Here is a 27,415-nt window from a genome sequence, read left to right as displayed (position 1 = left end):
GGCTTGGTCGTTAAAGAGCATTCAATCAAACATGCTTGGGGAATGTAATGAAATGTACTCTTTAGTATTGTATTCACAACTTTATTTATTACTGGGTGAGTAAATATCGACAAAAAACATTAAAATGTAAGAGCCATCACAATGTGTCATGGAACATACAAATGCTCTGTTAAAAAATTATCTTAGACAAAACATTAATAATGCTAACTAGGATAGATTATACACATACTGTATGTAGGTTTGACTCTCATATTTAACAAATCATAACCCCTGAAAAGAGAGTCACCTAAAATGTAACATATACATCTAAAATGTAACTAGATTTTGATCTCCCACGTTCAGAATCTCCTGTGCGTACCATCTACAGCTATATGTCTTCGGTTCGTTCTCTGGGCTTAAACGCCTGTAAAACACACACAACAATGGTGAATGAGCAGTATGAATCATTTGGTTGTGAATCTTTCACTCCTGAATCATTTGGTTGTATGTTGTCTTGACATTGCCTGTATGTTTAGCAGATGCAGAAGCAAACATTTGAATACTCATTTACAGTATGTGGACCTGTCAAAACAAGACATAAGAAGTCTTGGAGACAAACAGGAGGATCTTAAAATCAAATGTAAATTTAACTGAAAGCCAAAGTAATGAGGCTACTATGGAACAAATGCGATTCCTTTAAAGGGTTAGTTCACCCAAAAATGAAATTACTGTCATTAATTACGCACCCTCATGTTGTTCCACACCCGTAAGACCTTCGTTCATCTCCGGAACACAAATTAAGATATTTTTGATGAAATCCGAGAAGTTTTTTATCTCCCATAGAAAGCAACAAAATTACCACATTCAAGGTCCAGAGAAGTAGTAAAACTAGTCAACGTCACTACAGTGGTTCAACCTTAATGTTATGAAGCGGCGAGAATACTTTTGTGCGCAAAAACAAAAAAATAACGACTTTATTTAATAATTTCATCTCTACCCTGTCAGTCTCCTACGCAGTAGGCTCAGTATTGGCCAATGCTGTTCACATGAGCAGCATGACGCATGCATGTGATGCTGACGCAGGAGCCGGCCAATAATGAGTCGGCGTTCTGACGTAGAACCTGGAAGCTCTGCAATGTGTCTTCAATATAAACTGCATAGGAGAAGGACAGGGTAGAGAGAAAATTGTTGAATAAAGTCATTATTTTTGTTTTGTTTTTGTGCACAAAAAGTATTCTCATCGCTTCATAACATTAAGGTTGAACCACTATAGTCACGTTGACTATTTTAATGATGTCTTTAGTACCTTTCTGGACCATGAATGTGGTAAATTTGTTGCTTTCTATGGGAGATAAAAAAAAAAGGATTTCATCAAAAATAAAGTTGTCAAAAGTACCGACTTCGGTACCAAATCGGTACTGAAATTTTAAAAATGTGACGCTTTGAGCGCTGTTGAGCGGATTCATAAACACCTCTGATTGGCCGTTGTGTTCACGGCTCATCAGATATGTCTGTGATTGGCTTCAATGATCAACACTTCAAAAACATTGTAAATCTTCACCGAGCGCTTACACAGATACATACGGGAACGTTTGAAAGCAGGCGTCTATCGCAGACCAGTCCGCTGATAGACGCCTGCTTTCAAACTCTCCCGCTCCCGCTTTCAAAATGCTTTCAAATTCAAACACTTTGTGTGATTTCAAACGCCCCCGCTTTCAAATTCAAACGCTCCCATGCGTTGATCATTGTAGCCAATCACAGACATATCCAATGAGCGCGTGAACACAACGGCCAATCAGAGGTGTTTACAAATCCACTCAACAGCACTCAAAGCATCACATTTTTAAAATAGAGTCAAACTGTCCAAGATTGTGAATAAGGCAAGCAAGATAATTGGTAAGATGCAGAGACATCTGAATGATCTCTATCGACATAAAGTCAAGCAAAATGCTTTAAAGATAGTTGAGGATGTGTCTTACCCTCTTCATGAGTTTCAACGGTTGTCATCAGGGAGACAATATAGGCAACCACGAGTGACAAGGAAAGTTTACCAATTATCCTTTGCACCTGGAGTGCTGTCAAAATTTTAAATGAGTGACTGTTTTTTTTTTTTTTTTATATATATAAATGATTGTGTATTGCATGTTTTTTCTTATGTGTATTTATGTGGTGATGTTCTGTGAAGCCAGAGACAATTTCCACAACGTGGATAATAAAGTAAAGTAAAGTAAATGAACTGTCGCTTCAAGTTACTAGCGAATCCCCACTGATCACACGCATGCTGTAAAGTACACATCTATGTAAACTCGTGAAGCATGTTAAAATGCATGCAGGACTCGTAATAAAATATAAAATATTGACAAGATCTCTTGCAACAGGGGAGGCTCTGAAAGATCAGTTCATTGCAGCATTTCCTGTTCTTGCTTTGCTTCCTGTTGCTGATTTTTTTGAGAAGTCCTACGTCAACACTAACGTCTCTTGCAGCTATAATGACATACATGCAATAGAAATTGCATTAACCATATAAAGCCTGCATCATATTTGATATGCACATTTCTAAGGCCTCTAAATTATTAACATGATCAAAACTTTGCTGAAAAACCTGTCGAGCACAATCTACTACATGCCTTGTCATCTGATTGTTTATACCTTTGTAGCAAGTAAATTAAAATATAATTCTAAACTTTTTTTTTTTTTGCTGGGCTGAAGAAACCTGGGTTTACTGGATTGTCCATATATATTTAAAAAAAAAAAAAAAATCATGTTAAAAAGGGAGTATTAAACATGATGCACCTTTTGAGGAACGTCTATTTGTATATCTCTCAATCATCACTGTATTGAATTGTATTATGTTTTGCACCCCACAATTAAAACTGCAAAGTTTGGATCATAAACCTAAGCATTTAAATATAAAATTATTGAATGATATAGAGTGCCAGCTGATATTTATAGGCATTTTGTCTGCTATATTGTTATAAAGATCTCATTGATTTACATTATAAACTATCAGAATTTCATCTTATTTTTTTGGCATATAAATATCAGCAACTGCACCAAATTTCACATTCAGTTTGCACTTAAGCATATTCTTTTCAAATATATTACTTCTTTAATAAGTACTCTTTTTACACAAGGGTTGTGTGCTTTCAAAACATAAGAGTGGAATGTTGTTTTAGGAGTATCTGTTATGCTCAGGGGATCAACTCGGTGAATGGTACGATGCTACACTGTCAGAACAAAAATATGTATTCAGGGCTTCAGAAGCTTGGGGAAGTATTCCGTGGTACACCTTATTTAGACCAGCATGCATTGCAGCATGTTTGTTTATTTCCACTGTTGAGGTCAATGTTCATCTACATTGTCAGAATAAAAGGTACAGCGCTGTCACTAGGGATGTACCCTAAGCTACAAAAGCGAAAAGGTACTAATATGTACTTTTACCCCCGGTTTCACAGACAAGGCTTAAGCTAGTCCCAGACTAAAATGCACATTGTAGCCATTTTAACTGAAAGTAACTTGCACTGACATATCTTAAAATATGTCAGCGCCATTGTTTTGTCTCAGGATGCACACTAAGGCCTAATCCTGGCTTAGTCTAAGCCCTGTCTGTGAAACCGGGCCTATAAGTACTAATATGTACCTTTAAGGTACTAATATAAACTTTTTTATTCTAATTTAAATGGAAACACTGCACGTTGTATAAATAGTAGCTTCAGCATTTGAGGGGAAAAAATGTCAAATGGCGACAGAAAATGTGACAACTGGAGTGAAGAAGAGACAGTTTCATTCTTATCTTTATAATCCAAAATTCAGGATAAACTTGATAGTACAGTGGGCAATATATATATATATATATATATATATATATATATATGGATGCGCAATGTTAGAGCTTTTGTGTAAACATATTGCGTGCAGCATTCGTCAACAAGGGGGGGACTTCAACATTTCCGTTTCCATGGTGTCTTTATTGCTCTCACCTTTGGATTTGTGTTTGATGACAAACTGTTTGCTCTTTTTTCCGAGGATATTAGAGGCAGTGCACGTATACACCCCTGGGCCCAAAGATGCAGCTGTCAAAACAGGCTGATCAGCCTTTTCCTGAAGGTTTGAGGAGGTCCAGATATACACAGGAGGCGGGTTACCCTCCGCAGTACAATCCAGTACCATTTCACTATCTTCACTGATGTCCACTATCTCTTCTTCTGGACTGCGGAAGTCAGGCGGGTCTGATAAAAAATAAAAATAAGAGTAAATAAAATCATTTAGCATGCATTGAAAAATGTATGTTAACATTGATAGCTATTAACATTGATTGCTATAAAATAAAATGTTTGAACTATTGGGTATTGGTGCCTTTATTCACTTACATTGAACAGCAAGGTTGAGAACATCAGACTGAACTGTTGGAGCAGGTTGAGGTCCTTCTGCTCCCAGTTTCAGCTCTGCTTCACACCTGTACTGAGCTCCATCATCAGCTCTGTTTGGGACAATCAGCAAGATGGACGACACCTGGACTGGTGTTGCAGGGGATAACTCTGAGAATGAGTGGTTGTAAACCTCGGTTTGTCCTCTGTACCATCTTAAAACAAGGTACTGAACAGGTGCGATGTTATGCACCTCACACTGTAGCTGGTACTCTCTTCCTACCACCACTGGACTGCTGTGATTCACTAAACTTATGGACACACTGTCTGGTTTCTCTGTGTGAAGACAATTGAAAATTTTAGACAAAGATATTTAATGAAGCTATTCAAACAAGCATATTAGTTTAGACCAGTTTGGACCAGTTTAAATTCCAAGTGGTCTTTTTTTAGATACTGGTCTGTTTCTGGCACAATCTGATTTTGTTACAGGATGACCAGTTTAACATTGTAACCATGTTAAAAACCACTTGGTAACCAAATGTAAAGGAATAATTCACCCCAAAATAACAACGTTGTCATCATTTACTCACCCTCATTACTGACTGATATTTTTTTTTTTTCCACCAGAGCTCCAAAATCTCAATTCTCGAACTGTTTCTATTAAAAATGCTGCCACAGAGGCTCATTGGAAAAACGTGCCTGTAGTGAAATTTTCTGCAAAATTTGTTTCTTGCACGATTTGCGACGCTGTGAAATGTCAAGTGAGTGGCGGTAAAAACATGTTAAGTTTTATCAGAGACAGATGAACGTGAATCTGGCAACGTTTTATTACGTTGGTTGTTGTACGTTTCACGAAAGTACAGAAATGAAACATCTGGTGGGTGGCGCTAAAAGGTTAATGCATCGTGTTTGAAATTAATTAGCTTACCACCTACACTAAACCTAACCGATAGTGTTAACAAATGTGAGATTTCAAATGTGAGAAAAAAAACGCATTTTCTAAAGCAGCCTCTTTTTTAGTTTGCTTCTACAAGTTTTATGTGACTCGTACCAAGCGCTTAGCATCGCAAGTGCAACTGAGCATTTTTGCTACATCAGAAAAGCCATACGAGGCTGTTTATGTGATATAAACATTAAAATGTATTAGTTTACAAATCATGCACTATGGTGAAAGTGTTTTCAGGGTCATACCCTAGTGTTGTGCAAGGAACCACGCAAAAAAAGTCTTTATTAATCTATAATCTGGCCTGTAATCATAATTTGTGTGAAAATGTTATGCCAGGACGTGTGTCTATATCGTCCTAATGCGCGGTGAGGAGGAGAGTTTGAGTGGCCAAAAACTCTCCAAGGATCACAGCTGGAGAATTGAAGAGATTAGTTGAGTCTTGAGTCTCAGAAAGCCTAAAAAAATTATCAAACAGCAACTACATCCCCACAAGTTGTTCGGGAGGGTTTTAAGAAAAATCTTCTGCTCTCATCCAGAAACAATCTCCAGCATATTCAGTTGTCAGACATGACTGGAACTTCAAACGGGAACGGCATCTATGGTCAGATGAAACTAAAAAAAGAGCTTTTTGGTAGCAAACCCACCAGATGGGTTTGGTGCACACATGGATAAAAAGTACCCCATGCCCATGGTTAAATTTACTGCTGTGTCTTTAATGTTGTGGGCCTATTTTTCTGCTGGAGGTCCTGGACATCTTGTTCAGATACATGGTAGAATCTGTGATGGATTCTATCAAATACCAACAGATAAAAATGAAACCGCTTCTGACCGCTTCTGCTAGAAATCCAATAATGGGCCGTGGTTGGATCTTCCATCAGGACAACGATCCAAAATAAACATCAAAATCAACACAAAAATGTGTCACTGAGCACAAAATGAGCTTCTGCCATGGCCATCCCAGTCCCCTGACCTGAACCCGAAAGAAAAGAGATTTTCCCTACATTTTCAATTCTTTTACTTCAATGAAAGGTTAGATTTTTGTGATTTTTAAAAAAATAAAAATAAATAAAAGATCAAAAAGATTAACAATGCAGATTTATTTTTACAAGCTTCTTTGTTCATATTTACCAAGGGTGCCAATAATTCTGATCACCGCTGTGTTTACTGCTTGTTTCCCCAGTTTTGTGTTAGGACTTTATGTGTCACTTTATGTGTTTTCTTTTACTATTGTTTCTGTGTTCACTTCCTGTGTTTAGTCCCTGTTTGCTTTGTACCCTTGTTTGTCACCAGTACAAACCTAGTTAGTTTCCATGACTTCTCATCACCTTCACCTGTCCCTTGTCAGCCCCTTGTTATCTTGTGTATTTGAACCCCAGTGTTTTTCCACATCGGGTCATGTCCTGTGTTGGCTGTTTAGTTGATGTGCTCAGTTTTTTTCCACATTGCTTTGAGATTTCAGTTCTTCTCCTGATGTTCTGTGTTTTACTGATGTTTTGAGTTCGCTTTTGTAAATAAAAAAACACACTGCATTTGGATCCATGTGTGTACTCAGCGTTACAATGTTCATTTCAGCTGGAAATGGCAGTAAATTGTACTTATAGTTACGTTTATCCAATAAGGTTGCATATACAGTACATATGCTAGATTCAGTGTAAATGCTGTACTTACTGTATAGAACAAGGTTTAGTTTTTCCTCACACTGCCTGGGTGCAGTGAAAAAAACACCATAGCAGATTGGCTCCTCAATCCAGTCAGTCAAACTGTCTACCTGCCACTGAACGCTAAGGTCACGCTGAGTGTGTGATGCGGCAATGACCGATTCCCATCCCAGCACACGTACTGGACGAGAGGCCACACAGCTGACCGACACCGGATCCCCAAATTTCACCACTACTCTGGAGGGAGAGATCTCTAGGGAGCAACTGTCACCTGACACTGAAGGAGGTGTGCAACAGAATATCATCAAAATCACATTTATCAGGTGTATGTAATATGCCATATATAGAGAACATTTAAATCTTTTTGCATATTTAGAAACAAATTGTGCATTAAACTAGAGTGCAGAATGTAGATGTTACTAAAGCTCATTATCTTTCTATTAACACATTACATTCAGAAACCACAGTTTATAAAGTGTAATGTAAATTATTTCTCAAACAAACTTTTACACACTGCCAACACACACTTACACACATGGTACAGAAAAATTCAGTAGGTTTTCATAGTAAGTTAGCAACTGTTATATTACTTGAACAGATATACACTGAATAGTTTACTCAGAGCATAACCTGAAATATTATAAAACAACTAGAGTTATTTGCACACCGCAACATCTTACCTATTCCGATAATGGACAGACCAAGAAAGCATAAGAGATTGTTTTTCATTTTGATGAAAATGGTTGAAATCTGCTATAGTCCAGACACAGAGGCGAGAGGAATTCCAACTCGGTCTTGCTTGGCAACTAAAAACAGTGAATTGTGACAGCCAACAAAAGCCTTCCCATGTACTGAAAGGCCTGAAGGGGGATTGAAGCAGTGGGCCTCATTAGAATCAGCTCTCCCTCTGCGCACACTTTAAAGGGGACCTATTATGCCCCTTTTCACAAGATGTAATATAAGTCTCTGGTGTCCCCAGAATGTATCTGTGAAGTTTCAGCTGAAAATCCCCCACATATCATTTATTATAGCTTGTCAGATTTGCCCCTATTTGGGTGTGAGCAAAAACACACCATTTTCTGTGTTTGTCCCTTTAAATGCAAATGAGCTGCTGCTCCCTGCCCGCTTTTCAACAGAGGGCGGAGCTTTAACAGCTCGTGCTTCGGTTGCTCAACAACAACAAAGCAGGTGAGTCTCACGCAGCCAAAATGGCGATTGTCAGTAACGGTGTTCAGCTTTACATTGTCCAAACCGGAGTCGGACACTGATGGAGAGACTCAGGAGGAACTTTTATAATGCATCTGGACGTTTCTGAATGGTTACTGGATACATTTATGTTGTTGCTGTGGAGTTGATTCAACTCATCGACTAGCATGTGCCGTCATGTTAATCTTTTTTGCAAAACCCATATGAACACCCATGAACTGATTTAAATATGTTTTTAGTACCTTTATGGATCTTGAGAGAGGAAATGTCGTTACTGGCTATGGAGGCCTCACTGAGCCATCGGATTTCAACAAAAATATCTTAATTTGTGTTCTGAAGATTAACGAAGGTCTTACGGGTGTGGAACGGCATGAGGGTGAGTAATTAATGACATTTTTTCATTTTTGGGTGAACTAACCCTTTAACAAATTAGAATGTCTCTATAATTTTATAATCGTATTACCAGCTAATTTGTCTTTTAACTAAAAGTTGCAGATTACACTAAATAGTTTGAGACATGTTTATTGTTTCAGTGGATCACAACATACGTCATCCATAGACTATATTCAATTTGAATAGATTACTCACCGTGAATTGTCATTATTTCTATAAGTCATGCAGAGATGTCACCATTTATGCATAGCATCTTTTTTTTTTCAAATTAATTTATGTTGATCAAAATCTACTGAGATCTGACTAGCTGTCTTAAAATGCTTAACTGCAGGCAGGTTGCTATGACAACACTCACTCAGGAAGTTTTGGCAGTCTGAAGTCGCTCAGGTCACTGTGTTAAACATTAGACAAAAGAGACACAAAAAGAAGTCTTCATTTAAAAAGTACAAGGTTTAGAATTTATGTTTCTCTAAAGTATTTATTACTTCCTGTGATATGTGGTGTGATATGACACCACAGTGACTCAGAAAGATTCATAACAATCACGTAGCTGCTTTCTTTTCATAAAGTGTTCACATCAAACATAAAAAAGTGAACTAGTTTTGGTTTTAGGCGCTGACGTTAAGGGCTTGTGGGTGGGTCTTTTGTGGGACCAGTAAACAAGTCTCTATATGATATTCTGGCCTGGGTTTCCTGAAACCTTCTTAACGCTATGTTGCTCTTAAGTTATACCTTAAGCTGTACCTTAATTTTAATATGTGTTTCCCAAAACATTCCTCTGGTCTCTAGATGGCTCAGGTCCTCTTTCTGTCAAGGTAGGTGTTGAGGGATGAGGCAAGGACTCAGTGATGCAGAGAACAATGGGCTTTTTTATTAAAAAAATAAAACAAAAACTAACCTGTTAGGGAAAAAAAGACCAGCATCTGGACAAAGAAGGACTGAACACATTAACAGGATCAGGCAGGGCAGGACACAAACAGTGCAAAGGATGACAAACTGGCACAGGACAAAAAAAAAAAAAAAAAAAAAAAACACAGGGAGAATAAATAGGAGAGCAAATTAGGAAGAAACAACAAGGAAGAACAGGTGGGGCAAATAAACCATTAATCAGATAACAAGAAGTGTGGGGTTGGACAATACACAGGAGAGCACAAGGCACATAGAAACAAACATGATAAGCCAAGTGCTCACACCAAACATAAAAACAGGAGCACGTGGGCAGCAAACATAAAGGCTGCATTCGAAAACTTAGGCAGCTGACTTGTTGCCTCACTGTCTTATGGCAAAGACTTTGCAGGCAGCATTTGCACACGAAGGTATCTCACGAAACTAATTTTGGACAGACATCTGAGTCAGCGTAACGGTTTAATGATCTAGAGCAAAATAGAGCGAGCTTTGGTGAGAACTAAACAAATATTTAATAACTACAGTAGTAATTTCTCGCTAGAAATGACATCAGGTCAAAAACGTACAAGTACACACAAACTGACCACCAACCACAACTTTTAGACTCCATCTTTATTTTTTCACAGAATGCACAGCACAGGATTGAGGGATATCAGAGGGAGTGAAGGATAAATCCATGCTGCCTTCAAAAATCAATCAGATGATGGTATCTCCGGAGACCAAAAGTGAAGCTAAAACTGAATTCGGATGTGCCTAGATGCCTTCTTGTCTCAAAACCAAGAATAAACCAGACTGGAGTGACAGAACTTACAATGTAAACATCTTAAAAAGGTAGTTTTGGGGGGAAAAACAAAACAAAACATGTACAGCATCACAGCCATCCATTGTCACAAAAAGGTACGTAGACTTGTGGCATATCACACTCTGGTTAGATCGTTAACATGTTCTTCTACACATATAACGCCTTGTGTGTGTACTCTGAATATGTGTAAAAACTGGGAAACTGTGACTCTGTCAATCATATTCATTTCCTTCAACAAATTCTAACTGAGCAAATTCACATTTAACAGTGAAGAAAAAATGAACGGCAAAGAAGTTTTTTTAGCTCTTCAAAACAATTTCCTTGTGTTCTCCAAAACGTCGTGTGCAGAGTTGAAATGGCTTTCACAATCTTTGTACTCTGCTGACAGGAAGTGGCACAACTGAACTTCACACAAAGTACAGAAGAAATTTAACAGATGTGCTGAGCGATGAATGATTAATGCTTAGTACCTTTAAATGAGGTATTGCAAGGTGACGAACAATCAAACTAGAATATACTATAATACTGATGTTACAAACAATAATGTCAAAAAGTGAACAGTTAGAGATCAGTTTTATTGTGGTAATATTTTATGTCCAGTAATCACAGTTTCCCTGGTCATGTATATCAAATCATTAATTTACAGAATTTTTATAGACTCCATGCAGATTAGTCACATTTTGGAGGAAAAAAAAAAAAAAAAAAACTTCTGTGACTATTTCTCTCCTAAATGACAATCATTAATGCAAAAAGCAACTGGAAGAAAATGAGAACAGTCCAGAATGTGGGACGACTACCTGTGGAAGAAGAGCAGTGTTAATGATGGTACAAACAGAAACACACAATGTTTTCAAAGCTCAATCCCTGTCTACAGATACAGAAGAGTGACTCTGTGGTTTTACTCTCAGTCATTTCAATGGCAGCAGTGCTGGAGCTGCTGAAGAAACACCGACCCGACATCCAGAAAGAGTTTTTGTCATAAATCAGCACAAAGGACTCAAGTAAGTCATCAGAGATTTCACAAATGTGCACTCAAAGTCCTTCCTCATTTTCAAAGAGAGCAAAACGACTAAGCTAAATAAAAAGAAATTCAATGCAAAATGTCTTAATGAACATTCATTCATAAAATCGTATTCAAATATAAAGGAAAATAATTACTGTAAATTACACACATTTTATTGAACAGACAGAGGATATGCAGTTCAGTTTTTCATCTTTAACTCACCTTTAGATTTGACGATAAACACTTTGCTGTCTCTTCCCCGAGAGTTTGTGGCGATACATGTGTAGTTTCCTGGACTGAGTTTGGAGGATCGGAGCACTGAGGAGGTGATCTTCTCTTTCAGATGTTCAGAGTCCCATGTGTATGTAGGAGCCGGGTTTGCCTTCACTGTACAGTTTAGTGTGACCTCATTGCTTATACTGATGGTCTCTGTTGAACTGGAGTGTTGTGGTTTATCTGAGGAGGACAGAGCTACATATTTTCACAACTGAAACATTTTTATGTATATTAATTCAATTCATAATATGTAGCATTTGATCAAATTATCTCTGCATATGATGCAATATGACAGTTGCACATCCTTCATGCTAGAAGGCCCTTCAGAAAATAAAATAAACTTACAGTAAACTTCAACACTGAGAGGATCTGATGTGAGTTTAGGAGGAGGTTGAGGTCCTTCTGCTCCCAGTTCCAGCTCTGCTTCACACCTGTACTGAACTCCATCATCAGCTCTGTTTGGACGGATCATGAGTGTGACTGTTTTATCCACTGGAGTCTTGGTGGTGTCAGTGAAGTTGGTTTGATCCACCAGAGTCTGTCCTTTGTACCATTTGACAGTGAGATACTGAACAGGAGCCACATTGAGAACGTCACACTGAAGCTCATACTGGTTTCCCTCCATCATTGGTCCGTTGTGATTCACAGTGCTGATGGACACACTGTCTGGAGTCTCTGTGGAGGAAGATTCACACACTCTGATATCTGCAGTCATGAATGTACATACATTAGATATTTCTGAGATTGAAAAGATAAAAATATCAATAACAGAGAAACTCACTGTAAATAGTTATTGGGAGCTCTAATTGACACTGTCCATTATGGTTTATGTAGCAGTATGGCTCTATGTCCCATTGTGTCAGATTTGACACTCTCCATGTGATCAGATTGTCTTTGCTCTGGGACACTGCTCCCTCACTGGCTTCCCATCCCATCCCTTGATGCGTGACAGAAGTGTTACAGTTAACTGACACAGAACCGCCGTACTCCACAACAACTCTCTGTGGGTTGAGCTGAAGAGGACATTCAGCAGCATGTGTCCCTGTTAAACACATTGAGAAGGATGTGATTCAGCACAGAATAGCAGCACTAAAGTTTTGGATTACAGGCACATCATTTGTCATACTCATGATATGCAACAAAAAAAGCAGTCACACTTTATATTAGTTCACACTTTCAAACAATCAGATAAAGTAAAAGAGTTTGTGTATTTGGTGTGTTGTCCGGGGGAGGACTCTGAGCTCGGAATATGGCCAGAGTACTCCCCCTTATCCCCGGCTGGGATAGGAGCTGAGAGTGAGGAGTCGGGGTGGAGTAGGGATGCAGAAAAGTTGAGGAATGATGGGGAGTCGGCCTCCAGTTGTACCGACTGGGTAGATCATTTGAACTTAGTTTGGGTAAATTTATTTGAACCTCCCAAACTTTGTTAATAAAACATCATGTGTCTTTAACTACTATGTACTTCTATTAAAAATAATAATTATAATTGTTAGATACAATGTATGTATCATGTTAGTATTGCAAAACACTAGTTTAAGAGTGGGTTATGGGTTAAGGGAAGGTTCAACAGTGTAATTATTGTCATTACAGAAATTAATTACAGATGTAATTACATGCAGGTATTTTATATATAAGTATTATGTAAAACATGTATGTACACAAATAAGAGCATTGTATAAAATTATTAATTTAAATATTAGTGCATAGTAGTTTAGGGCACTTAATATAAAGTGAGACCAAAAAAGCTTTACTAACACAGTAGCAAGACAAGATTTGAACAGGGTTAGTCCAAACTCCAACATGTCAACTGAACAGAAATGAATGGTACGGTGTTGCCTCCAGGCAACATGGTCTATTTTAGTTTGTTTTTAATAAAATAAGGCACCAATTGATTGATCAAACATATCTCAGGACAGAATAACTCAAATACTAATCAATAAAAGTGCAAAAAAGACCAAAACATGACCAATAGGGGTCCATTTTGTGTCCTGTTTCAGCACATGTCACATGGCTCCATATTTTCTCCAATGAAAAGTGCTTTTTTCACTTGTTTGTATCATTTAATCACCCGCAAAAAATATGAGTTACCTCCACTGGCAAGTAAAGAAGTATTTTCAAGAACTTTACATTATATATCATCATATGTTTTAGAGAAAATAATAAAAAACTGTGTGTTGCTTCAAGGCAACATTGTACCATAATGGAATCGCATAAGGCCATACAGGCATAATAGGTTTAAATACAAATGTATTATATTTGTAAGGAAAAGAGTTAGAATTATCTAAATATATTTGCATTTTCACATGATTTTGTAATGCACTTAAAAGAATAGTAATTCACATATTATATCTGCATATATTATGATCTGCACATTTTCTATAGCACTTCAAAAAGGTATAAAACACACGTAGCACAGCCAGTTGATGAGGGTGAGGATGAGGGGTCATACTGTGATGAGGAAGATGAAATCATAGTGACAGTCCGTCAGGGAGAGAGTGAGGGTGAGAGAGAAGATGGAAATGAAGACGAAGATGGATATGATAACTTGATATAATAACATCATAATATGATGGTTTGGTAATACTTGTGTTCCACTATGGTACAATGTTGCCTGAGGGCAACAGCTGGATATAAAATGTTACTTTTTATTGAATATGAAACTTTTAATACATTAAAAACTGGATAAATTTGTTTGTTCAAGTGTCTAGTTAAAGAAATTGATGTTTTCAATAAATATATTTCTTTTTCCACATGAAAATGCCAAATGTTTACATTTTTCCATTGTGGTACAGGAAAAACTACACAAATCATTTTTTCCTCATTGATATTATATTGCGTACCATAGAGGGTTAACACTCCAAACTCTGGTCTTAAGACCGAAACAAAGATATAATAGAAATAAAGTTATAATAAATAAAGTTATAATCATTTAGCCAACAATAAAGTAAAAGCTAAATTTTAAATAAAACATATTTAGTCTCATTCCAGATACTGCATCAGGAGAATAAAAGTGAAAATACAAACCTGCGAAACTCACAAGCTGTGAAACTGCCGAGAGATAAACAAGTCCAAAGAAATGTTGAAGCATATTGTATGTGTTCAGAGAAAAACAACTGATCAGAAAATGCTGTAAATAAGACACAACTTTATCTCTGTAACTCTGTGGTCTGTGACTGAATAGCTGTAGCTTGAGCAACGCAATGAGACAAAAAGAACTAACCCCACCCATAAATTTTGAGAGGAAATTTCACAGGGTTTACCTAAAGAACAGTACATGTTAACGGATGACAGTCAGACTCATAATGAAACAAAATTAAATCTATAAATAATTTGAATCCTTAAACAGATACACAGCTGTAGTTGAGACTAATGTTGATTGACAGAGTTCTTCTTCTGGTTCATAATAATTTCATGGTCTCACAGAAATTTAACACCATACAAAAACAACAAAAAATAAATCAGATTTTTTTCTTTTTTTTCTTTTGAGAAACATTTTCCAAGGGGTCCTTGGTCTGAAAAAGGTTCTTTTATTGCACACAGCGCCCACCTGTGGTAATTTCAGGATAGAGCAGAGAGAAAGGGCGGGGTTAACCTCATTGCTATGGATGATGTCGACACACTTACTAACTCTGCCCACAGTGATTGGCTGATGGGGGAGGGCTCTCTGTCAGTGATTTAATCAGAAATATTGTAGAACGAGGAATCATGTTGCCATATTCAAATAAAGATTTTAAAATAAAAATGTTGTCATAATCAAATAAAGATTTTAAAATGTTGTCACTAATTAAACAAGTATATGTTCAGCTAATTGTCAGCCTCTTACATAAACGATGTTTTATAAACAAGCACGTTCAAATGGTCTATCTGATCAGCTGGAGAGGAGGCATATATATACAGTTGACTCACCTACTTACCTCAACAGTTTTCTGCATCCCTTCGACACCCCGTTCCTCACTCTTGGCTGGTTCCTATTCCCAGCCGGGGATACAGGGGAGTACTCTGGGTTTGAGCTAAATTTCAAGCTCGGAGCCTGAAATACGCTTATTTTACTCTTTTACTCTATTTGATCATTTGTAATTGTGAACTCATGAAAACAACTGCCACATGTAATCAGACATTATATTTTTATTTATTTATTTTCATTTTTGGTGTTTTTGCCTTTTTATTATGATATGACAGTGAGTAGACAGGAAGCAAAGTGGAAGAGAGAAAGGGGGGACGGGATCAGGAAAGGTCCACGAGCCGGAACTGGAACTCGGGTCACCTGATCATCCCACAAGGCTATATCAGCGCCAACGATAGGACATTATTTTCAACTTGACTGCAGTTGGTTTGTTTATACAAACCATGTATATTCAATTTGTATATTTGTATATTCAATGCATTTTGCCTGTACATAAATGAACATTTTATGTCATCATAGATGACATAACATAAAATCTATAAATAAAAGTATTTACTGCATTTATGAAGAAAAGTTTCAGCACTCAAGGCTCTATCGTCTATTGCCTCAATGGTGTACAGTGTCTTTGGGTGGATTGCTGAGGCTGATTGCCGGCAACAACCATTTCAGGATTGTTTGTGATTTGGTCTTAGTGACTTAGGAGTCCTCTTGACTACCCCTAACTTTTCACACACTTAGGAGCTAGTTTTAGTGATAAAGTGCTTTGTGAAATACTCTTAGAGCAAAAATTAGGTTCTAAATTAGGACTGACACACCCATTATTTTTAAGAGTTTCTCCTAAATTGGCAAGTTAGGAGCTACTTTTAGCCTTAAGACGTTTTGTGAATACGGCCCCTGACTGACATCAAGTTCAATTCAATTCTTTTCACATTTATTTGTATAGCGGTTTTCACAATACATATTGTTTCAAAGCAGCTTTACAGAAAATGCATGTCAACATTACAATGAGTAATCTGGGGCCGTATGTATAAAGCCGCTCAGAGTAAAATTTTAGTCAAAAAAAAGTGTGTCAAAATTTTAAGAATGGCGTAATTTTACTCTTATTCCTAGACTTAAGAATAAGTATGATTCATAAAGGTTCCTAAGTGTCAAGACTAGGTCTTAGCTCTTAAATTATTTAGGAAATAAGAGGAAATGGAGAGGTCTCCTAACCTAGTTAGGAGTAACAAGATGGCAGCAGAGAAGAAGAAATGCATGCTTTCCAATGAAGATATGATGTATCGGAGTTATATGATGACATGGAGATGATAAAACGATATAAACTTGATTGACAGCTCTTTTAGTAACTGACCTAATAGGAAATGTAATAACTTTAAATAAATGTTATACATTGAATAAATATTACTTAAACAATAATTAATACGTTTAATGCATTTTAATACATTTAATGACTGTGAATAAACTTTTTATAACTTTAAACGTAACAACTTCTCTCCCACACTACAAATCAATGCTCTGGCTGTAGAAATAAAACAGTAATTACTTTTTTTGTAAAAATGCAGCAGTGCACCGGTGATGACTTGGACCCATCAGTCCACAGTTAGTAGGCTCTTGAATAGTACTATTGCTAAACTTACCACACCAAACATAGTGGCCAAAATTGATGTGCAAAGGTTTTTTTTTTTTTTTTATTAATTTTTTTTTAATGACCCTACAATTTTGCTTAAACCATCAAAATATGAGGAAAATATTTTTATTTTTATGTTTATTCATTTAAATGTTTTAAAATATGAGGGAAGAATAAAACACTAAATTAAGCAAAGGTATTTATCTGACAAAATTTTGGGCAAAAAACAAAAACAACAAAAAAAAAAAAAAAAAAAAAAAGCAAAACAACAGCTACAAGTTTCAGAAAAACAAAGCTCAGAAAAAAAGCACACATTGACTACAACATAATCAGTTTTTAATATTTCATTGGTCCTCTTGTTTTTGCACGTGTTCATAATTTATTTGTATGACAGCCTGGCCAAAAAATTTAAGGTAATTTAAAATAATTTGAAATTTCATTTCACTATCACACATGAAACAATTGACTCCAAGCACATACGTGATATGCTTACATCTTTTAACACATTTTAAAAAAATATTTGAATTAAGGTTGAAGATTTCAGTTTTCCTATGGCTGGACATCACATTTGGCCACTACTCTATGGCAGTTCATTGACTTTCCAACTGACTATCATACCATGCAGAAAAAGCAATTTTATGTTGATAGTGGGCTTTACTGGAGATGTTGAAGCCATTGATGGAACTCATGTTCACATCATTGCTCCAATTGTAAATGAGGAGACATATCAGTAGAAAAAGATCCCACACCATCAATACTGATTTGTGATAATTTTGCACAGTGCAAAGCTATTTTTAAAAATAAATTTAAATATCAAAATGTTTCAGTGTTTTTTTAAATGATTTTTTTTTTTTTTAATAATAACATTAAATTATTGGTGTTGTGCTGCTGTGACTTCACCCTTGCAGGCTTGCTATTGGCTGATTCAGAGTTGAGTTGACATCATTGTAGTCCTTAGTTCACAACACTTAAGAATCAGTCTCAGACTTTACTAAAAGTTGCTTTTAGCTTCTTTATAAAAAAGTCTCCTACTCTTAGAAAAGTCCTACTTTTTACTAAGAATTTTTTGACACTTAAGTCAAAACTTAAGAATAGTCTTAAGAGCATTTCTGAGAAGTTTTATACATACGAGCCCTGGTAAGAACTCTAGCAGCTGCATTTTGGACTAATTGTAGCTTGTTTATAGAAGATGCAGGACAACCAGCTAGTAATGCATTACAGTAATCTAGTCTAGAGGTCATGAATACATGAACTAACTTTTCTGCATCAGAAACAGATAACATGTTCCATAGCTTAGTGATGTTTCTGAGGTGGAAGAAGAAATGAAAAAGTTGCTGTCTTATATAACACCCATGTCTCTAACTGTAGAGGATGAAGTAACGGTACATACTCCTAGATGAAAATTGTAGTCTAAGAGATTCTGTGTAAAGGGTTTTGGTCCAATAAGTAATACCTCAGTCTTATCTGAATTTATTAGAAGAAAATTACTGGTCATTCAATATTTTATATCTTTAACACACTCTGTCAATTTGGATAATTTAGAGAATTCATCAGGTCGTGATGAAATTCACTATATTGCCAAAAGTATTAGGACACCCCAATTCAGGTGTGTTGAATTCAGGTGTTCCAATCAGTTCCATGGCCACAGGTGTATAAAATCAAACACTTAGGCATGCAGACTGCTTCTACAAACATTTGTGAAAGAATAGGTCGCTCTCAGGAGCTCAGTGAATTCAAGCGTGGTACCGTGATAGGTTGCCACCTGTGCAATAAGTCCATTCCTGAAATTTCCTCACTACTCAATATTCCACGGTCAACTGTTAGTGGTATCATAACAAAGTGGAAGCAATTGGGAACAACAGCAACTCAGCCACGAAGTGGTAAGCCACGTAAAATCAGAGAGTGGGGTCAGCGCATGCTGAAGAGCACAGTGCGCAGAAGTCGCCAACTTTCTGCAGCGTCAATAGCTACAGACCTCCAAACTTCGTGTGGCCTTCAGATTAGCTCAAGAACAGTGCGTAGAGAGCTTCTCTGTCTGGCAATCCGATGGACGAGTCTCGGTTTGGCGGTTGCCAGGAGAACGATACTTGCCTGACTGCATTGTGCCAAGTGTAAAGCTTGGTGGAGGGGGGATTATGGTGTGGGGTTGTTTTTCAGGGGTTGGGCTTGGACCCTTAGTTCCAGTGAAAGGAACACTTAATGATTCAGCATACCAAGACATTTTGGACAAGTTCATGCTCCCAACTTTGTGGGAACAGTTTGGGGATGGCCCTTCCTGTTCCAACATGACTGCGCACCAGTGCACAAAGCAAGGTCCATAAAGACGTGGATGAGTGAGTTTGGTGTGGAGGAACTTGACTGGCCTGCACAGAGTCCTGACCTCAACCTGATAGAACACCTTTGGGATGAATTAGAGCGGAGACTGCGAGCCAGGCCTTCTCGCCAACATCACTGCCTGACCTCACAAATGCATTTCTAGAAGAATGGTCAAAAATTCCCATAAACACACTCCTAAACCTTGTGGAAAGCCTTCCCAGAAGAGTTGAAGCTGTTATAGCTGCAAAGGGTGGGCCAACTCCATATTAAACTCTATGGATTAAGAATGGGATGTCATTAAATTCATGTGCACGTAAAGGCAGGCGTCCCAAAACTTTAGGCAATATAGTGTACTGAGTATCATTGGCATAGCAGTGGAAACTAATTCCATGTTTTCGTATAATATTACCAAGTGGCAGCAAGAAAAGCTGGGAAGATGGCGTACTTTGTTGGAGCGAAGGTGTATGTGGGGATCCTTGCTCCTCTTTTAGATAAGTTCATGTTCACTAACACAGAAGGGTTGACCGGGAATTGTTGTTCTATAGTAAACATCTCAGGTTACGTATGTAACCATGGTTCCCTGAGAAACAGGGAACGAGACTGTGCGTTTGAAACGCTATGGGGAACGTCACACGTCACCCGGTGTCTGAAAGCCAACTATCCAACAACTCCAATCCCTATTGGCCGGCGACAGCCTATGACGTAATATGGCGCGACCCGAAAGTAAAAGGAGCGCCTGGAGAAACAGTCAGTATCTATCATCTTCAGGGACTGTTCTGCAGGCAGGCAGCCCGAAGCATGGCAAGGAAACGCAGTGTCTCGTTCCCTGTTTCTCAGGGAACCATGGTTACATACGTAACCTGAGACGTTCCCTTTCGAAAGGGAACTTGCTCTGCGTTTGAAACGCTATGGGGAATGATATACCCACGCCGCCATGCTTAAGGACAGTGCATGCCAAAAAATATGGCTGACAAAATGTCGAGCAGTTTCGAAGGAAACGCTTAGCAACTCACCCTCGGGTCACCCTCGGGTCACACCATTCCCTACGGCCAACAGCCCAAGCTGAGCCTCAAAGAGGCCTTCCGTAGAAAGCCTACTAAGGCCGCTCAAGGCATCTGGGACCAACTTTTCTGAGGAAAAGTGGTCCCTTAAAGGGAATGTGGCCAGGGAACCAAAAAGAGCCCCGGCCAGTCACTAGAAGGGAACGAAGTCACCCCCAATGCCACCAGGGAGGCCGACCTGGTCTGATGCAGGACAAACTTAGTCTTGGCCAACCCTGTCTGAATACAGAATCTCCATAACGCATTCTTCAGAGAAGAGAGCAGGTAAGAGTGACTGCAAAAAGGGCAGTAAGCAACTCAAACCCACGCATAGAGACGGGCATCCAGGAGAGCAGAACTCAGCTGAGTGCTATGAACCCTCGTATTGAGGGGAATATAATCCGCTCATCCTAGGATCTACTCAGCGCTTGATTATTTGCACTGAGGAGGCTGTGCGCTAAAGAACCCTGATACAGGGGAGCACAAACCAGCCTGGGACTGATCCTCAATGGGAGGCCTCAAGGAAGCCTTCACCAATGATCAGCTTAGGGAGCTAAGCACTATTACACAGACAACCCTAGCAGGGAAGTACAAAGCTCGACCTAACAGGTAGACCATACTGTGGGCACATAACCATGGAGGCCAGAAAGAGCCTACATCATGATAGTAGTTCTTTGTGGAGTACGACTCACATAAGCTAGAGTACTTTGTCACAACAGTAGGATATTCAATGGTGGCCTACGAAGGCCACCTTGAACCCCTATCTTGCTTGAAACAAGAAACATGACTTCAGTATACAGCAAAATGCTTTTTAGACTGCGAAGTGCCCACGTAACAGTCCACCTAACACAATCCAACAAGCAGTGTACTCGGTAAAAGAACTTCTTTACTCTTTAAAGCAAGAGGAGTACAACATACGCCATCACGCACTAAGGAAGGCCCCAAAGATGGGCCTATGACCTCAGCAGACACGTGGTGTCAGCTCGTGGCAGTGTTTCAAGAGCCAGGAAGGATAAATAACCGAACCATAAAGGAGGTTAAATTATCACCTGGGGCCCTGGCCAACCAGAAATGTACTCAACAAAATACTTGTAACTCTTTCAGCGAGAGGAGTACACTATTACATACACCAGTATGTTCAAAAGGTGGCCCAGTGGGCCTAATACCTGTAAAACATACGGCGTTAGTCTAGTGGCCACGTAGAGACGCGCATCCTGGAGAGCAGAACTCAGCTGAGTGCTATGAACCCTCGTATTGAGGGGAGTATAATCCGCTCATCCTAGGATCTTAGGCGCTTGATTTTTGCACTGAGGAGGCTGTGCACTAGAAACCCTGATACAGGGGAGCACAAACCAGCCTAGGGATGAATCTGAGGAGGAGGCCTTAAGGAGGCCTACAACCCATGATCAGCTTAGGGAGCTAAGCACTATTACACAGACAACCCTAACAGGGAAGTACAAAGCTCAACCTAACAGGTAGACCATACTGTGGGCACATAATCATGGAGGCCAGAAAGGGGCCTACATCATGATAATAGCTTTATATGGAGCATGACTCACATACGAAAAGCATTTCATCATATTAGAAGGACATTCAGTGGTGGCTTGTGAGGGCCACCTTGAACACCTGTCTTGCTGGGAGCAGGACATATGACTTAGTGACAGTAGTAAAACTGTAAAGTGCCCACATGACAATCCACCTAACACAATCCAATGAGCAGTGCACTCGTTAAAAGAACCTTTTTTACTCTTTAAAGCAAGAGGAGTACAACGTACACCAGCACGCACTAAGGAAGGCCTTTGAGGGGCCTATGACCTCAGCAGACATGTGGCATCAGCTCGTGGCAGTGTTTAAAGCACCAGGAAGGATAAATAACCGAACCAAATGGAGGTTAAATTATCACCTGGGGCCCTGGCCAACCCGAAGTGTATTCAGTAGGGTACTGATAACTCTCTAGTAAGAGGATTACACTATGACATACGCTAGTATGTTCAAGAAAGGCAGCCCAGAGGGCCTAAAACCTTTAAGACATACGGCATTAGTCTAGTGGGCATTAGGGTTCTAGGAGCAAAAATAGAACCAACCTAGATACTAGGTAGCTATTTAGCTCAACTAGAGTAGAAACCCAGACTCAAGGAGGCTGATGTAGTTAAAACCAAACCTCAGTACGGTTTTACCACAAAAACTCACCCTTGAGGTCACCAACTCAGAAGAGTACTCGGTAAAAACACCTTTTTACTCTCAAAGTGAGAGGAGTACATAACTGAACTCCAACATGCTGCACGGGAGGCCCATAGGGCCTACCCTAGTAAACACGTGGCATCAGCTAGTGGCAACCATAACCATACCAACCATTAGCCCATGCATTCAGCGATTTAGTTTCTAAAAAGGAAATGCATATCCCGCCACCATACCCCACGAGAGGCCTGCCTAAGGCCTACTCAAAGCAGAGGTGGGGCGGGGCAGATGGTGGTACTGGGCCGATGGTGGTACTGGATTCACAAGCATCCTGCCAACATGTCCGCTAAAAAGGAGGCCTTATGGGGCCTTCAAGTTCAGCAACAAGTGGCGTTCAGCCCGTTTGTCCATATAAACAGAAACCGTGCCAACATGTAAACTAAAAAGGAGGCCTTATAGGGCCTACCCTAGAAAACACGTGGCATCAGCCAGTCCAGGACCATACAAACCATCAGGCCATGCATTCAGTGAAAAAGACCTTTCACACATCATACTGCGAGAAGGAATGCATATTACGCCACCATACTCCACGAGAGGCCTGCTTTAAGGCCTACTCAACAGAGGTGGGGCGTGGCCAATGGTGGTATGGGTTCTTGGATTCCCAGGCATCCTGCCAACAAGTCAGCTAAAAAGGAAGCCTTGTGGGGCCTACAATCTCAGCAACAAGTGGCGTTCAACCTGTTTGCAGAATAAAACAAACTGTGCCAACATGTGAACTAGAAAGGAGGCCTGTTGGAGCCTACCGTTCCAATGACACGAGGCTTCAGCTCGTGAAATAAAGGGAACCAAGCTACAGGGGACCAGCTCTAGCCCAACAATAGCTGTGGGAAGCTAACTGCAACCTGAGCTAGGCTACACATTCCAGCAGGCAATGTACTCAATCATGTGACTAAAGGGAACCAAACAATGCCAACATGGTCTAAGGGAGGCCTATATGGCCTGCTACCTCAAACAGACACGTAGCAAAGCCTGTGACAGTGTAAAGTATGTGAGCAAAACTATGATCAATTAACAGCACTTGTTAGAAATACAATCGCTAACTAGAAGGAGGCTAATTAACCATAAGAGCCTACAATCAAAGTTATATGCAATATAGCTGTTAACAAGATCACAAAGGGAGCTAATAGAAACCAGCTTTTCTCAAAAAGTGGTTCTACTACCTGAGTATGCAATCCAACAGGTGATGCACTCAGTAACACCAATAAACCTCAACTGGGGAATATAATAGTCACCAATCTCTCCAATAGAGGCTAACATCAAAGAGCCTGCTATTATGAGAACAGGTGCTAACCTGTGGCAGCATAAGTAAGCTCACATACAAATGTAGGAGTCTAGAACTCAAAGCAAACATAATGCTTTGACATACATGCTGTTTTCAGAGAGGGAAAAACATTTTCTCCACACAGATTCTCAAATCTGTACTAAGCCCTAGAGGACGAAGGCTAAAAGCTAGCACCGTCAACTCAAACTTGATTAACAAAATCAAGTGGCTCAGAGGAAAAAACACTTTCCATAGCATGAAAAGTTCTAGAAAGTGGGGCCTAGCATACACCTGCATAACTTACCTACGCAAAGGGCCTACCACCTGAGAAAAACAACATCAGGGAGTCTAAAAGCAGTCTACAACCTAGCTGTAAACCTCACCAATTGCACCTACATAAACAAGGGGACAATGGGCATACAGCCTAAGAACTCCCTCGGGAGAAGGCCAGAACTAGGAACTATACCACCTGATAAGGGATAGTATAAATAGGGTTAACATATAACACACCTAACCTAGCTCTAGCCTGGCTGCTAAGCTACGGGCCTTCTTACAGGGCCACAAGCCTAGTGAAGTCTGGGCTTCACGTCCAAATCTCATGGATAAGAGAAAGTGAAGCTCACAAGCAAACAATGTCAGGCGGCTGATTAAGGCCGACCTAAACATACATATTAACTGAAGTGATGAGTGCTAACTCAAACTCTAGAAAACAGCAGAGGAGACGCTACTCTAAACAACAGGTGGCTAAGAGGCGGCCATTTTGTGGCCTGCAAAATATATCGTTCTAGTCAGCCTATCGACTTCAGTTTGCCCAAAAACCCCTTACTTTTTCTGACTACATGCTCAGAAAAACTATACAGGAAAAACAAGGTCTTATTTTAAACACATAAAATATAGACCCTCCTGCGGCTCAAAGACCAAAGACTCCTAATACTTTTTTTTTTTTTTTTTTTTTCTCATAAAAGGATGGAATCTAGGGTTCTTTTAAGCCTAAAAGATCCTCTCATTATCAAACCGAAAAAGCGGGCCGACAGAAATAATCACTATGGGCCCAGTCGTCAGTCTGACAATAAGAAGCATCTGAGCATGATATATGTTTCTATAAAATATATATACACATGCATATATAAATGTTATATAATATTACATACACACATATTATTATATTATATTATATAGGAGGTGAAAGAAGAAGAGGAAAGGGTAGATATAAATCACCCTATATAGCTGGTGAATCGATTACAAACGCAACGGTGTTTACAATCGATCACCCATCTCACTCTCGCTTCTTCCTCCTCCCGTCTGTCTGGGCTCAGATACAAATCTAAACGGCTAGGGGTTTTTCCATGCCCTCCCGATCTCAAACGCGGAGATCAGGAAGGATTGGAAAGTTTATGGGAGATGCAGCGTTCATGGACAGAAAGGAACCGCTCGTCGAGCCGTCCGCGCGGCCGTTCTTAACGCGCTCTCACGGCAGTTGCATCCCGCCGAAAAGCGCGTCCCAAAAACACCAGCAGCTCCGTATATACACACAGCCAGAGGAGCGCGCGCTGCCGGACGCGATGCCATCAAACACGGACGTCATCGTCATCCAACAACTCATTCTCGTCAGCCCCGGGGAAGTTGAGAGAGAATACAACTTTCTCAAACTTCCCAACGAGCTCACCTGCGAGCCCTATGATTGCAGCCACCGTTTTGCCTCAGCACAAACAGGGCCAGAATCACCAGTCACAGATGCGGACACCTCTTCCCTCGAGAAGAGTGCCGAACGAGAACGGAGCGTCCTGATAGGGAGACGCTCACAGTAAACAACAGACAAACACACAGACAGCGCCCTCAAGCACTGTCTACGCGCGCTCCTCTCCCAGGGAGAAAACGCACAGAAACGTGTATATCAAGTGTCAAAAGCTGGGACACAGATGAACACACTCTCTTGAACGTTTGTAAGGCATATTAAAGAATCCCTTACCGGAGTCGATATAGTATATATCAGACAGAACAGACCCGAAAGACGAAAAGATACTGACTGTTTCTCCAGGCGCTCCTTTTATACTTCCGGGTCGCGCCATATTACGTTATAGGCTGTCGCCGGCCAATAGGGATTGGAGTTGTTGGATAGTTGGCTTTCAGACACCGGGTGTGACGTTCCCCATAGCGTTTCAAACGCAGAGCGAGTTCCCTTTCGAAAGGGAACCAATTTATAGCAGTTGTTCAAGTTATCTTTAATCTTGTCTTTTTCATTGGTTTCTCTTAATGTTAGGGGCATCCGTGATATAAATAAAAGAAATGCTGGGTTTTTGTTTTTGAAAGATAAGAGGGCTGATCTTTATTTATTAATCAAGGGCTGATTACAATTTTGGAAAAGTCAGTGGGTCAGGACATTTGGTTCTGTCATGGTACCAATAGATCAGCAGGGGTCACAATTCTCAAAGGAAATTTCAGGGGGAAAATTCTTCATAATGAGAGTAATAATAATGGAAGGTGGCTAATACTCATATTAGAGGACTCTCATAAGCATTATATAATTGCTAATATCTATGGTACTATTGCAAATTTACAAATTTGCTTTTACCGAATTAGAAGAACAAATTGCAGACCTATCAACCAAATACATGGATGCAAAATTTATACTTAGGTTGATTTTAATGTATAAGTCCCAGATAATGACTTAGACAGATGGCCTCCCAAAGGAGTAAAAGATGATGTTAGTAACAAGATTATCTGTGAGTTATGCAATAATTTAGGACTTGTTGATATCTGGTGAAAAATGAACCCCCAAAAACTCATGTATACATGGAAAAATAGTGATTTGTCTTTGCAGTCTCGTATAGCTCTATGGTTAATATCAAAGGCGTTGACTTCCTTAACCCTTTAAGACCTGAAGGCTTTTTTAGAGGTTTTTTTTTTTTTTTCTGAGCGACATACACAAAAGTAAAGACTCATAACTCCAAAACTGTATAGCAAGGAGAGTCAAAATACTTCCAGTGTAATAAAACTGCATGCGTCTTGCGGAAGAACATTAGCCGGAGCTACGTCTCTCTATTTATGTGTATGACAAATCATGCACTGGGCTACTCCGCAGCGATGTCGACCCTGTCTAAAACAGTCCCAAAACTCGCTTATTATATAAATTTAGTAACTTTTGAACACAAAGTTACAGACTGCATGTGATTCTAATGTGATTCATACTTTTCTCAGTGCAGTTGGTCTCTAAGGAGAAGATTTTAGTCCTGTCCCTTTTCAAATGACAAGTTATAGTGCCTGATCATAAATGAGAACACAATTTTGACGTCAAACTTAAAATTCTAGCATAAAAGCAGTGATTAAGTTAACGTATGTTCCTAAAAACTCTGACACGTTGCTGGAAACCGTTAATTAACGTTAGCCGATTTCGGCTAATCCTTGTGCGATACAGGGGTAATTTATGTACAACCAGCTAATAAAATAAACATTTATCTTTGTAATGTCATATTTTGACCGATCGTATTTAATG

At 39.3% G+C, this 27,415-nt stretch overlaps 2 protein-coding genes across 3 annotated transcripts in view; both read right to left on the bottom strand.

Moving 5' to 3' along the window:
- Positions 1-60: 60 nt before the first annotated feature.
- Positions 61-7,798, bottom strand: si:ch211-66e2.5 (hemicentin-1). The gene is made up of 5 exons (XM_051887762.1): positions 7,631-7,798; positions 6,961-7,227; positions 4,350-4,682; positions 3,960-4,208; positions 61-403 (listed from the first exon to the last, which is right to left on the bottom strand). Exons 1-5 carry the CDS (start codon positions 7,677-7,679, stop codon positions 396-398), a joined length of 906 nt encoding a protein of 301 aa, XP_051743722.1. The 5' UTR covers positions 7,680-7,798; the 3' UTR covers positions 61-395.
- A 2,251-nt stretch (positions 7,799-10,049) lies between these two features.
- Positions 10,050-27,415, bottom strand: part of LOC127509204 (hemicentin-1-like) — a 125,726-nt gene continuing 108,360 nt past the window's right edge. The window contains exons 1-5 of one of the 2 annotated variants that reach the window (XM_051887756.1): positions 14,561-14,775; positions 12,318-12,578; positions 11,882-12,211; positions 11,483-11,716; positions 10,050-11,054 (exon numbers count right to left, since the gene is read on the bottom strand). In XM_051887756.1, the coding sequence (XP_051743716.1) occupies positions 10,984-11,054; positions 11,483-11,716; positions 11,882-12,211; positions 12,318-12,578; positions 14,561-14,765 (1,101 nt within the window). In that variant the 5' untranslated portion in view covers positions 14,766-14,775 and the 3' untranslated portion in view covers positions 10,050-10,983. Of the gene's footprint in view, positions 11,055-11,482; positions 11,717-11,881; positions 12,212-12,317; positions 12,579-14,560; positions 14,776-27,415 lie in introns of those variants that run through there. The other variant, XM_051887755.1, reaches the window with a different exon arrangement.

This window comes from Ctenopharyngodon idella, chromosome 3 (genome assembly GCF_019924925.1).
Source record: "Ctenopharyngodon idella isolate HZGC_01 chromosome 3, HZGC01, whole genome shotgun sequence".
NCBI classification, from domain to species: Eukaryota; Metazoa; Chordata; class Actinopteri; order Cypriniformes; family Xenocyprididae; genus Ctenopharyngodon; species Ctenopharyngodon idella.
Note: the sequence above shows the minus strand (reverse complement) of the source record. Positions and strands in the feature narration are given on the sequence as shown.